At 49.0% G+C, this 11,588-nt stretch overlaps 1 protein-coding gene across 1 annotated transcript; it reads left to right on the top strand.

Moving 5' to 3' along the window:
- Positions 1-397: 397 nt before the first annotated feature.
- LOC121836468 lies at positions 398-5,343 on the top strand. Its single transcript, XM_042291369.1, has 3 exons — positions 398-2,329; positions 2,807-3,434; positions 4,658-5,343. The coding sequence occupies exons 1-3, from the start codon at positions 398-400 to the stop codon at positions 5,341-5,343; spliced, it is 3,246 nt and encodes a 1,081-aa protein (XP_042147303.1).
- Positions 5,344-11,588: the final 6,245 nt, after the last annotated feature.

The raw sequence follows: 11,588 nt of genomic DNA, 5'->3' as shown, positions 1-11,588 counted from the left end.
TCAGCAACGGACATGAAGAGACAGATCATCGAGTTTCTTTCACTGGCCGTCCGCAGAAACGACACGAGGTCAAGACTGGGACAAGAAAGGCTACGAAGGAGAGATCTGCGGCATTTCCGGAACGAAGGGGACGCCAAGCAGTAACCGTCGACGCACAGACAAGGAGCGACCGCTGGCAGGCCACCGGGAAGAAAACATCGACCCGACAGGCGGCCAGGCACCGCCATTGTCATGCCTCAGAGACCAAGAATTGGGCGCGGAGTGCACCATCAGACTTCTGCAGCGAGGACGTCGGCTTCAGGCGACGAGCGACCAGGCGCACACACAAGCATCCGAGTGAGTCCCTTGGTTCACATTCCTCTCTTGTGCGTTGTGTTGCTCGAGCCGGCCCAATTATATGAAGACCAGATACCCGCACCTTAACGCGGATAAACATTGGAGAGACATGAACGAGAGCGGGAAAGGCGGCAGGGATGGTGGTAACGTGCCACACTCATCTCTCTCGGAAAAAGAGATGGAGTATAACCTGAAGCTAGCAGAAGAGCGCCGACGCGCTCTAGAACTTGAACTCGAGCTCGCTCGGGTTCGACGGGACACCGCGACGCAGAGGCGTGACGAAGCGAGCGAGGCGGAACCTTCGAGCGGCCAGATGGGACTCAGATATTACTCCAAGTTACTAGCAGGTGCCTTTCCGAAATTCCCAACCGACGGCGAGGTGCCTATTTGGTTTGAGTCAGTGGAGAGCTCGCTGCGAGCGTACGACGTTCCCAAGGCGCTGGGGGGGCAGATCGTCCTCCCGATGATCGCTGAGCGGGTTGCATACTTGTCGACGCGACTAGCCCCTGCGGAACACAGGGATTACGATATACTCAAGGGAGTAGTTCTCGACGAGTTAAAGCTGTCAGCAGCCGAATACCAAAGGCGGTTTCTTGCCGCGACCAAGCGAAAAGGGGAGACCTGGAAAACGTTTGCGACTCGTCTACAGAGTTACATTAACTTCTATGTGGAGGCCCGCGGCGTCTCCTTCTTTAAGAATCTTCTCGAACTGCTAGTCGCCGACCAGTTGAAGTCGGGTTTAGCAGAAGGAGCCGCCAAGTACGTTAAGCTACGGGAGGGGGAAGAATGGTTAAAAGCAGACGAACTGGCTCGGCTGCTGCAGACCTATGAGGAAGCGGCGGGCGAGGGCAGTGCGTGCGCGAATATAAACCTCGCTAAAAGGGCAGAGTTAAAGGGTACCAACCAAGGGGTAATACCGAGCGCATCAAAAACAACCGGGAGCGTTACAGCTCGGGAAGAAAAACCCGAGACGACCAGGCCGCCCTCGGTTGTTAAGAAAGCGTCTCGGCCGAGCGAATGCTTCCAGTGCGGAAGCACGAGCCATTACGTGGCTCAATGCCCGTTCGCTCGGGAGGCGAGGGGGTTAAAAAGTGACGAAAGACCACGCGGAGAGAGATTAATGGGACGTATCGCAGCTGAAAGCCGCAGCTTGGAACATCCAAAGCTCGGGAGCGTCAAAGTTCGCTGCCGAGGCAAGGTAATTGATGCAATTGTCGACACCGGAGCAGACATCACCGTAGTCCGTGAGAGTAGCGTGCCGGAGGAGCTACTAAAGCCGCATAGGAGTATAGAACTCGTGTCCGCATTTGGCGAGAAGGTAGAAGCTAAGCTCGCCGTGGTACCACTCGCACTTTACCGCGGGGCATCCTTGATTCACGATGTGGGTGACGCGACGCAGGTCGTGTGCGCTCTTACGGATCGGCTCACACACACTGACTGCCTGATCTCCGCGGAAGCATGGGAACAGTTGCACGCGTATAATGAGGAGGATGACGAGGTTCAGATACAAGTAGTAAGGAAACGGGGCCAGCAGGGAGAGCAGGGACAAGAACAGAAGAACCTGTTCGAGCCACCGAATTCCAACACGGTTTCAAACGATGTGCCCCTACCGCCTGATATCCCCGGAAAAGAGCGAGAGGAGCCGAATCTTGAGACTGAGGTGATGCAAACCAGTGACGCGCGAAAGTTCCGTAATGAACAGCGAGATGACGAGTCATTACGACGGGCTTGGCAAAACGCAAAAGGTGGCAAAGCGGGCATGTCAATAGTAGACGGATTGCTGTACCATAAAGATCAAGTACTTGGCCAGAAAGAGCTGCAGTTATTACTACCCGAGTCGCGCCGCAGCACTGTGCTTCGCCTGGCCCATGAGTCCTACTGGGGCGGCCATCTCGGCTTCCGCAAAACAATAGCGCGCATTAAGTACAGTTTTTACTGGCCAGGCATGGAGGAAAACATTCGCGACCGTTGCAACGGATGTCACAGTTGTCAGGTTCGATCAGACAGACGGCGGTCCGATAGGGTGCCGATAGCAACGCTCGCGCGCCCGAAGTTCCCATTTCAGAAAGTCAACATCGACGTGATCGGCCCTATCGACCCACCTTCAGACAGAGGGCACCGCTATGCATTGTGTGTCATCGACTTGTGCACACGCTGGCCAGAGGTGGTTTGCCTAAAGTCACTGTCAGCCAAGGCGACATGTGATGCGCTGCTGACCGTGTTCACCAGGAAAGGAGCACCAGAAGTAGTGTGTTCGGACTCCGGAACAAATTTCACAGCTGCACTTACTAGCGAGTTTCTCGCGAGACTGGGTTGCACCCCACGGTTCTCGACTCCTGACCACCCGGAAAGTAACGGGTCCGTGGAAAGGTGGAACCGTGCATTCAAAAATATGTTGTTTCACGTAATCGAGAGAGACACCTGAGACAGGGATCGATTCGTCCCCTTCTTGCTGTGGGCCTACCGAGAGGTCCCCCACGACACAACGGGAGTGTCGCCTTTCCGGATGCTTTACGGTAGAGACCCAGTCGGGCCTCTCGCTATCCTCGGGAGAAGCTGGGCGGGCGATATTGAGTTCCCAGCGGAGTTAGCGGACGCTCCCGCGGACTATTTAGAGAAATTGAAAACACAACTAGAGCTCGCAGCGGACGCCGCGGAGCTCACCACAAGCAAACAACAGGAGGCGTACGCGTCGCACTACAACAAACGCGCCATGTTAAAGGTGTTTAACGAGTGCAACGCGGTCCTCGTCTTTGACACAAACCGCGCAAGGAAAATGTACCCGACGTGGCTGGGGCCGTGCACAGTAACGGAAAGGTATCGTGAGCACTCGTACTACGTGCAGACGCGCGATGGCCGCCGCAAGCTAGTGCACCCGAACAAACTGCGCCCCTACGTTTGCGAAGTTGCATCGGTGAGCGTTATGTTGCACGATAGCTGTGACTTCGGGGAGGTAGAATACACTCCGCGAGCAGCCGAGCCTGGTCAGGTGCGTCCAAATCTCGATCATGAAAAGACCGCGCACATCGATGAAGAAACAGCTGCCCGTATAGGTGCTGCGTTCGGCCAGCACCAGGCGCTCTTCTCGGGCCAGCCGGGTATCGCGCGAGTGGGGGAACACCGCGTGAAGCTCATCGAAGGCGCTAGCCCAAAGCGCGGCCGCCCCTATAGGATCCCTGACGCCTAACACCACCGAGTTTTTTAGCTACCTCAACTAACTATATTTTCTGACTCCCCGGCCTTTAGCCTTTCCGGTATGTTATTTAGCATCGCGAAATTCATAATAGGTATTGTGAAATCGGCAAATGAAAATGGTGCAAAAACCAATATCCAAATATTCGCGCACTTTTCAGTGCCGTGACGTCAATAGCACGCAGGCTTGCCAGTCAAGCAGCTAGTCTAAAAATAGAATATGCCAATCATTTGTTCCGTGCTGGAGCGCGGATACGGGAGCGAGCTTCCAAAGCACTCATTTGACACCAAGAAACTGCTTCAAATCCGTTGGGAACAACTTCTGTAGTCCAAAAAGTTAACCCCTGCCTTCCACTGACGTCACTTTGTTGTTGTTGCCAGTAGAGACTTTCAGTTTGAAAAACATGGTGAAGACCAAAACTGTAAAGTCAATAACTTCGCGAAAAAACAATATTTTGACCTAATATTTGGGATACTATTTTAGCAATGTTTGTTGGTTAGTTTAGCAAAATTTCAAGCAAATCGGAGACAATGAAAAACCGGTGGAGTACCCCTTTAAAGGGGGAGGTTACTGAACAGATCAGAGAGCTTCTGGAGCTAGGTTTGATATACCGATGTGAAAGCGCCTTCGCGCACCCGATCGTATGCGTGCCAAAGAAAGATGGGTCGGTGCGCTTGTGCATCGATTTTCGCGCGCTCAATGCAGTGTCGGAGACAGATGCCTTCCCTATGGGACACCCACAGGAACTCATCATGCGCGTGGGGGCGGCCAAGTTCATCACGCTCATAGACCTGCGACGCAGTTACTGGCAGGTGCCATTGGCCGAGGATTCTTAGCTTTGTACGGCGTTCATCTCGCACCGTGGTCAGTTTGCATGGAGGGTGATGCCTTTCGGCCTCAAAAACGTGGCGGCGACTTTCCAGAGAAATATGAATTACGTGCTGGCCGGTCACGAAGACTACGCGTGCGCCTATCTAGACGACATAGCTGTGTTCAGTACGTCGCTAGAACAACACGTTGAGCACCTACACAGGGTGTTCACAGCATTACAGGCGGCAGGCTTGCATGCAAACCTTGAAAAGTGTCAGGTGGCTAGGCCTTCTATTCGCTATCTGGGGCATATTGTAGGTTTTGGGAGGCATGGTCCAGATCCCGAGAAAGTGGCGGCCATTGAGGGACTCCAGGTGCCTCTGACAAAGAAAGAGGTGAGGAGCGCCCTCGGCCTCTGTGGCTATTACCGTAGCTACGTTCCTAACTTTGAAGAGATAGCTCGGCCGCTGACGCAGCTATCCGGAAAAGGGGTGCCTACTCAGATACCTTGGCCTCCTGAAGCGCACGAGGCATTTAAAGCCCTCAAGCAAGCCCTCTGCGAAGCCGTGTCGCTGGCTACCCCTGACCCGGGAAAGCCGTATGTGCTCTACACTGATGCCTCGATGGTGGCCGTCGGTGCCTGTTTAGCACGAATAGCCGCCAACGGCTCCGAAATTCCGATCGCCTTAGCTAGTCATCGGTTTACGCCAACGCAAACGCGGTGGGCAACGATCGAACGCGAAGCCTTCGGGGTGATTTGGGGATTAAAGAAGTTTGAGACGTGGGTCTTCGGCACCCAGGTAAACGTCGTTACCGACCATAACCCGCTCTGGTACCTTACGAGCAGCGTGCCCCAGGGCGCAAAACTCACACGTTGGGCCTTAACGCTACAGCGTTACAACGCGATAATCCGTCACCACAAGGGCAGCACCCATACAAATGCGGATGCCCTATCTAGGCTTCCTAACGGTTGCTGGGAAGCATTGCCGGCTCAAACACCATAGCAAGCAGGCGTGGAATGTGGCTTCGCGGACCACACGAAAAGTGCTGTGACTTTTGTGTGCCAATACGAACTCTCGTGGAGGGAATGAACATTGTCTCGTGGACTCGTTGAGTGTTCAATGGTGTTTTCATACCCCTTTCTTTCGCGTAACCCTTGAAGTGTGCATGACTTAATTTTGTGGTGTTTGTTATAATGACGCCGGTACTCGTTTTATGTTTGTAGTCCAACTAATCTTGGTTTAGATTAATGGATTTTGGAAGGGAGGTGTAAGGTCTGGCGTTATTGCTTATCGCTTTCTCGACGTGCTCTCCGTGATATATGTTGCCGAGCGCCGCCACCTTCGCATTCGTGACTCATGTATCCCTAAAGAGATTGCCCTTTGCGGGAAGCTGGCCGGGGTCTCATGTTTCCTCTCCGTGCTCCAATGGATGGAAGAGCAGCATTGCATACCGGAATGCCAAGGTTGTATGAGAGTTGCGCAAGACCTGACATCAGAACCGACGAATGGCAAAGCCTCTGAAGGAGTGATGTCAGTTTCGGCAAATAGCAAGGCCTCTGAAGAAATGATGTCAGTTTTGACGAATGGCGCTGGAGAAAAGTGATGTCAGTGTTCGGAGCTTTTTTCTATGTTTTTTTTCATTTGGGGGGATTGGAAGCAGCGCGTATGCGCTGGTATTTAAGCGTTGTCTTGGCCGGAAAAGGGGTTCTTGTCAGGAGCTACGTGGGCAGGCCTCACCTCGAGTAGCCGGGGAGAGGGTCCGCGGGGCGGCCAGAAAGTTCCCTTCCTGCTTCGTAAAAGTTGCTGTATCGTGATTCCCTGTATATAAAGTATACCTACCCCATACCAAACCTCACCGAGCCTTCTCGCTGATGACATCGGGAGTCCGTGGGGCAACGAGAAAAACAAGGAACCATCTACTGTCCTCAGTTATTTTTTTGTGGTTATTTTAACACGTGTGTGTGGCGATCCCTGGACTATGTGTTTGATTTAGCGGTGATTTTAAGATAGCTGCAGAGAAGCGACAACAAGTCTCCAAGTAGCGGAAACAACACGGTGTCGGCTCGACAAGAGTTGAGCAACTGCTGTAGTTTCGAAAGTTTCGAAAGGATGAAGACTCGTGTTTACGTTTATTATTTAAAGCATGATATTGTGACTGTTAAATTATCACAAAATATTATTTGAACTACACTTTGAAGCCCTCCCACATCCCGCAACCAATAAGATCTTTTCGAACAGGGGGATTTTACCATCGCCCGCTGAGGGTACTGCGCGTGCGAAGAAACTAGATTTTGAGGAAACGTGGAGGGCATGCGAGTGCGCCGTGCTGCCAGCTGCGCCACGCACTGATGAGTTGCTCATGACACGCATTCGTCTATAAAACCCGACGCTCAATTGGCTGTAGCACTCCTAAGGAAAACAACGAAAACCGCTTCTGCAACGTGAATCCAACATGGCAAGGGTAACGCTGTCAGCAATCATACCTCAGTATGATTGCTGACAGCGGTTTTTTGACGCTGCGGCTGCGGCCCGAACGGCCCGAACTGACGCTGCGGCTGCGGCCCGAACTATCCAGAACCGAATCCAGCGCTTTCTAAATACCAGTAGAGCACGAAAGTAGGTAGGTCTAATCCAAAGCTGACGTGCAATTGGCAAGTACTCTCGTGGAGGCGTCTGAATGCATACTGGACTGTAGTGCGGTATGGGCGGCGGTTATCTGTATTTCATTAAACATTTAATAGTAATAAATCTTTATTTTGTTTCATCAGTAAAACGGCCAATCAAAATAGCGGTTGGTGTCAAGTTCCCATAAAAATGCCACCCCAGTGGCAATATCGTTGCACGTCTTTATTTTTTTTTTTTCCGAGGCTGTAGAACTATTAGGTCCAAACACGTTTATGAATACTTTTAAAAATTTGGTACCTCACAGGTTACAATGAAAGCGAAGTAACTGTAACTGTAGTTGCCAGAATTATTCGTCATTTGTTCAGTGTGGGCCTCGGTGTAAGCACGCAAAAACACGTCCTCGATGTGAAACGCGTAAACTAAGCAATTGCGTTGCTACCTAGTAGACATACAAGATTTGATGTTTTTCAATGGTTCCGCGTGTAGTCTTAGATTAGCCATTTTAAGTGATTTTAGGAGAGATTGTTGGTATTAGCATTGAAACGCGTATACTAAAATCAAAGTGCCTTCTGCACCATTTTGTTGAAGCTATTCCGCTAAACGATTCGGAGCGATGAAACAAAAATATTTATGAGGCGATCATTGCAAGCCATGAATCAGAGCTGCGAAAATAATGATGGTGAACGGGGGGGAGTGGATTTTTCACACATTTCAGGCCCACTACATCGGTGCTTTCATTCCAGCTTACGCAAAGAGATAACTTTTAATTCTTGGTTTTGAGCGGTCAGATTCGACATAATCCGATTACTTCGCATTAGATGTTTTGATAACAGAACTTAGATTCTTTAAGAAGAACATCAAAGTATAGGACATCATCAAAGTGGAACCACCTTCCGAAGTCAGTAATATTATTACCCTCGATAGATGTGTTTAAAAGGGCTGTTACTAATTATTTTTGCGAAAGTGACCCGTGACCTATCATGTCTTCTATTACTTTTTTTTTTCACTCACTCCCCTTTGTAACGCCCCCAAGGCCTTGAGGGTATGTAAATAAATAAATAAATAAAAACAAAGGCGAAAGCACCTAAAATCGGACATCGATTTTAACAGGGTCGCGCTCTTTACTTACATTACGTGCCGGAGGATTAGTGATTAGTTACCGCATCTATAAATCAATCAATCTATGGTATTTTTACCTGAGGTGCTGGAAGGTGATTTCATTCAGTTGACGTTCTTGTTATGAACGAGTCGATGTAGACGGACGTTTCACAATGATGTATGCGGATTTTAAAGATGTACTTAACGTGCTGTACGATTTTGCTGAACTTCAAGGTTCGTCAGTAGTTTTTGCCGCAGTTCGAGAGTGATACTGTAAATTCAAGCTTAGATCTAGCTAGCGTTTTTTGCTAGTTTAGTGACATCGGGGCTGAGGTAACATTTTGTTTCAGGTATCCAATCATAAAGTTAGCGTTTAAGGTATGTGTTTAGATAACGATCGGGACGTGCTCCCATGACATGAGAAGACCAACTAGCTCTACATTTGTTAGTATTAATAGTCATTTGCTACGAGTTACTCTAATCGAATACTGCGCGTAAAAGGGCGGCATCCGATTATATATTTTTGCAGCAGATCCCAATATCATTCGTGGGACGGGGGCAATGTTTCTTGAGTATTAGTTCATATTCAACCACGCTCCGCGTTCGCGTAAATTTGTTGCCGGATTGTAGTAATAGGCATCACACGTTTCAATGGCGATGTAGTTTTTGTGTGTATTCTTAATGACGAGAATTCGGGACAACCTTTTTATTTATGACGTGAACTGGCTGGTCTAGTTTAGCGCGCTGCTTTAATGTTGATTCTTCCCGCTGCTTTTCCTCTAAGGATTGTGTTCTTCTTTTGAGTACGCATTTTTTTCAAATTCAACTAAAATTCAGTAAAAATAAAAAGTTGCTGAGAATAAAACCCCAGCTCTGTCACGACGTATTTTATTTTACCCATGTTTAATTTAGAGTGATTAACGCCTGCGCAAAGAAAACAATTTGATGACTCACTTTTCATTAGATCAAAGGAATTCTTTCCTTGTTTCATATTTTGAACGTTCTCAAAAGAAAATATCATGCCTCATTCGGTAGAGCGCTTTTTTGAAGGCATAATTCAATGTTACCGTGTACAGGGTCTGCTGCAAGTTGTGAATTGTTTTACCTCCGATGCATCACAGCCAATTCAGTCGATGTTTACCTCTGAAGGTCGTACTGTTGCTAGAAATAGCATGAACTTTCATGAACAAATTTAAAAACAAAATCAAGTTTTGATAGCTTTTTTTTTTTTTTTTTTTTTTTTTTTTTGCCATTTTGAGCATTTGTTTGTACGGAGCGCGCTTTGCTCACTTTCCGAGGCGACGAACGCACGCGTGCTGGGCTTTGGGGATCGCACTCTGAGCTGCGTGTGGGTTTGTAAACATTGAAGCTGTGCATAGGTTGAGATTTTGCGCGATCTGCAAAAAAAGCACTGTTGTTTTGAAGTTTATGCTGTATACTTCTGATTCACATAGCTTAGAGAAGACGTGGGGGGGCTAAACACGAGAAGTTAGTTCGGGCGTGTGCACCATCTAAGAAAGGAGTGCTCCTTTCGGGCTCCGTTACATCTTATCACCAGTGACATGCGCAAGGCTAGTTTTTTTTTAATCAAGGCATGTATAGCATTCGTAGCGTTTTAGCGGTCACAAAATATGCTGAATATGGCAGATCGTCAAGCAGTATCTACCAGACATTGCTCCTGGAGTCGATCACGACACTGTACAACATATACAGGGTGCGGCCGTAAAAATTTTCACACTTCGCACGCCTAGCAAAAATCGAATTTCAAACGTACATACCTGAAATGGGGCACACGAACGTCGTTTATTCCAAAGTTTTTTGCTTATTTTTTTTCAGACGTGAGCTCGGGAGTAGCGAATTATTAGAAAGATAACAAAAATGGCAAACGTGCATTTCCTATGGCCTATACCCGCCCGTTCGCCGTCTGCTATCTGATTCGCGACGCCGCTCCCCAGGTGGCGCACTGAACGCAAAATCGCGGGAAACGCCGCACGAAAGGCTGGTGTCGGGCGAGATAATCGCGATAAAAAGTGATTTTACCAAAATATGTGAACGATTACGCCCTTTTACTTGAAACTTAGAAACTGACGGACGCCCTCGTTTAATAAAAATCTGTTCTAAAGGAGACGAACGTGTTTCTTCCTTTTTCGTCTGCTTATCTGTTGACGGGTCCGTTCCCGGTGAAAGCTCAACTTTGGAATCAAGAGTGCCGCCGCTTAGGCATCTTGATTGTTCCTATTTATTGTTTTTGTTTCACAATCTTGTGCAGTTATTACCAAAATATTTTCCGCGCCGCCCTGCGATGCCGCAATACTCGGCAAGTGAGTGTGCCCAGGCTGTCGAGTGGTACGTGGAGCGGAACTCGGTGGCCAAAGCACAATGAAAATTCCGCACTGCATTCTATAAACGCCCGCCTTCACGCCAGACTATTTTGACTTCGGCGGATCGTTTTGTGAGTGGGGAAGACTTAAAAACAAGAATCCAGTCAGTGAACGTGAGAGGCTGCTGAAAAATGAGGAGCTCATTGAAGCGGTGCTTCCTGTCTTCGATAGCGACCCGCAATTGTCAACAAGACGAGCAGCCAGGTTGTTTGGAATTCTGAAAAAAAGCGTACGACGGATTCTGCGGAAAAATAATTTGCGCCCGCACAAGATGCAAGTTGTCCAAGCACTGCACGCAGCGACAACGTCCGACGTTTAGAGTTTTGCAAGGCCGAGTTGTTGCGAATTAAGAGCAACCCGGGGCACCTGCAATTTCTTTTATTTAGCGACGAAGCAAACTTTCACCTAGATGGACGTGTGAACCGCCAGAACAGCAGGATATGGGCTCGCGATAACCCTCATGCCGTGGACGAACGGCATCTCCATTCACCGAAGGTGACAGTGTGGAGTGGGATTTGGCGTGAAGGCATAGTGGGCCCCTATTTTTTCGATGGCACCGTTAACGCAGATGCCTACTTGGACATGCTGAAAACGGAAATGCTCCCTGAGCTTAAAAGGTACCACATGACAAAAAACTGTATATTCATGCAGGATGGGGCGGCTCCCCATTACGAAAGGACTGTGAGGGCATGGCTCAATAACACGTTCCCTCGGAGGTGGATAGGTCGGGGATCAGATTATGTGGACTGGCCTCCACGATCCCCCGATTAAATATGTGCGACTTTTTTGTATGGGGACTTATAAAAGGACTTGTCTAGAGGAAGAGGATCCCCAGCATCGAAGAGCTGAAACAAAAAATTGTGGGCGCGTTCCTCAAGATCGACGATGGAATGCGCGAAAGGGCGTTCCTGGCGTACGAAGCTCGACATCGGCTTTGCGTGTCTGTAAACGGCGGGCACATCGAATCGGCCGAACCCTAGTCGTTTAAAGGGCCGCTGCAGCATCAAAATTATTTCAAATCGCCGTGACATAAGAGGCGTATCAGGAGATGTATTTTTCAAGAATAAACAATTGAATGAACGCACAGTTTCCACTTCCTGACGGAATTTAAACTATTAGTTTCCCTATTACTTTCTCTCGTGC

This window comes from Ixodes scapularis, unplaced genomic scaffold (assembly GCF_016920785.2).
Source record: "Ixodes scapularis isolate PalLabHiFi unplaced genomic scaffold, ASM1692078v2 PGA_scaffold2__306_contigs__length_199485367, whole genome shotgun sequence".
In the NCBI taxonomy this organism is placed as follows: Eukaryota; Metazoa; Arthropoda; class Arachnida; order Ixodida; family Ixodidae; genus Ixodes; species Ixodes scapularis.
This window is presented reverse-complemented; position numbering and strand designations above follow the sequence as displayed.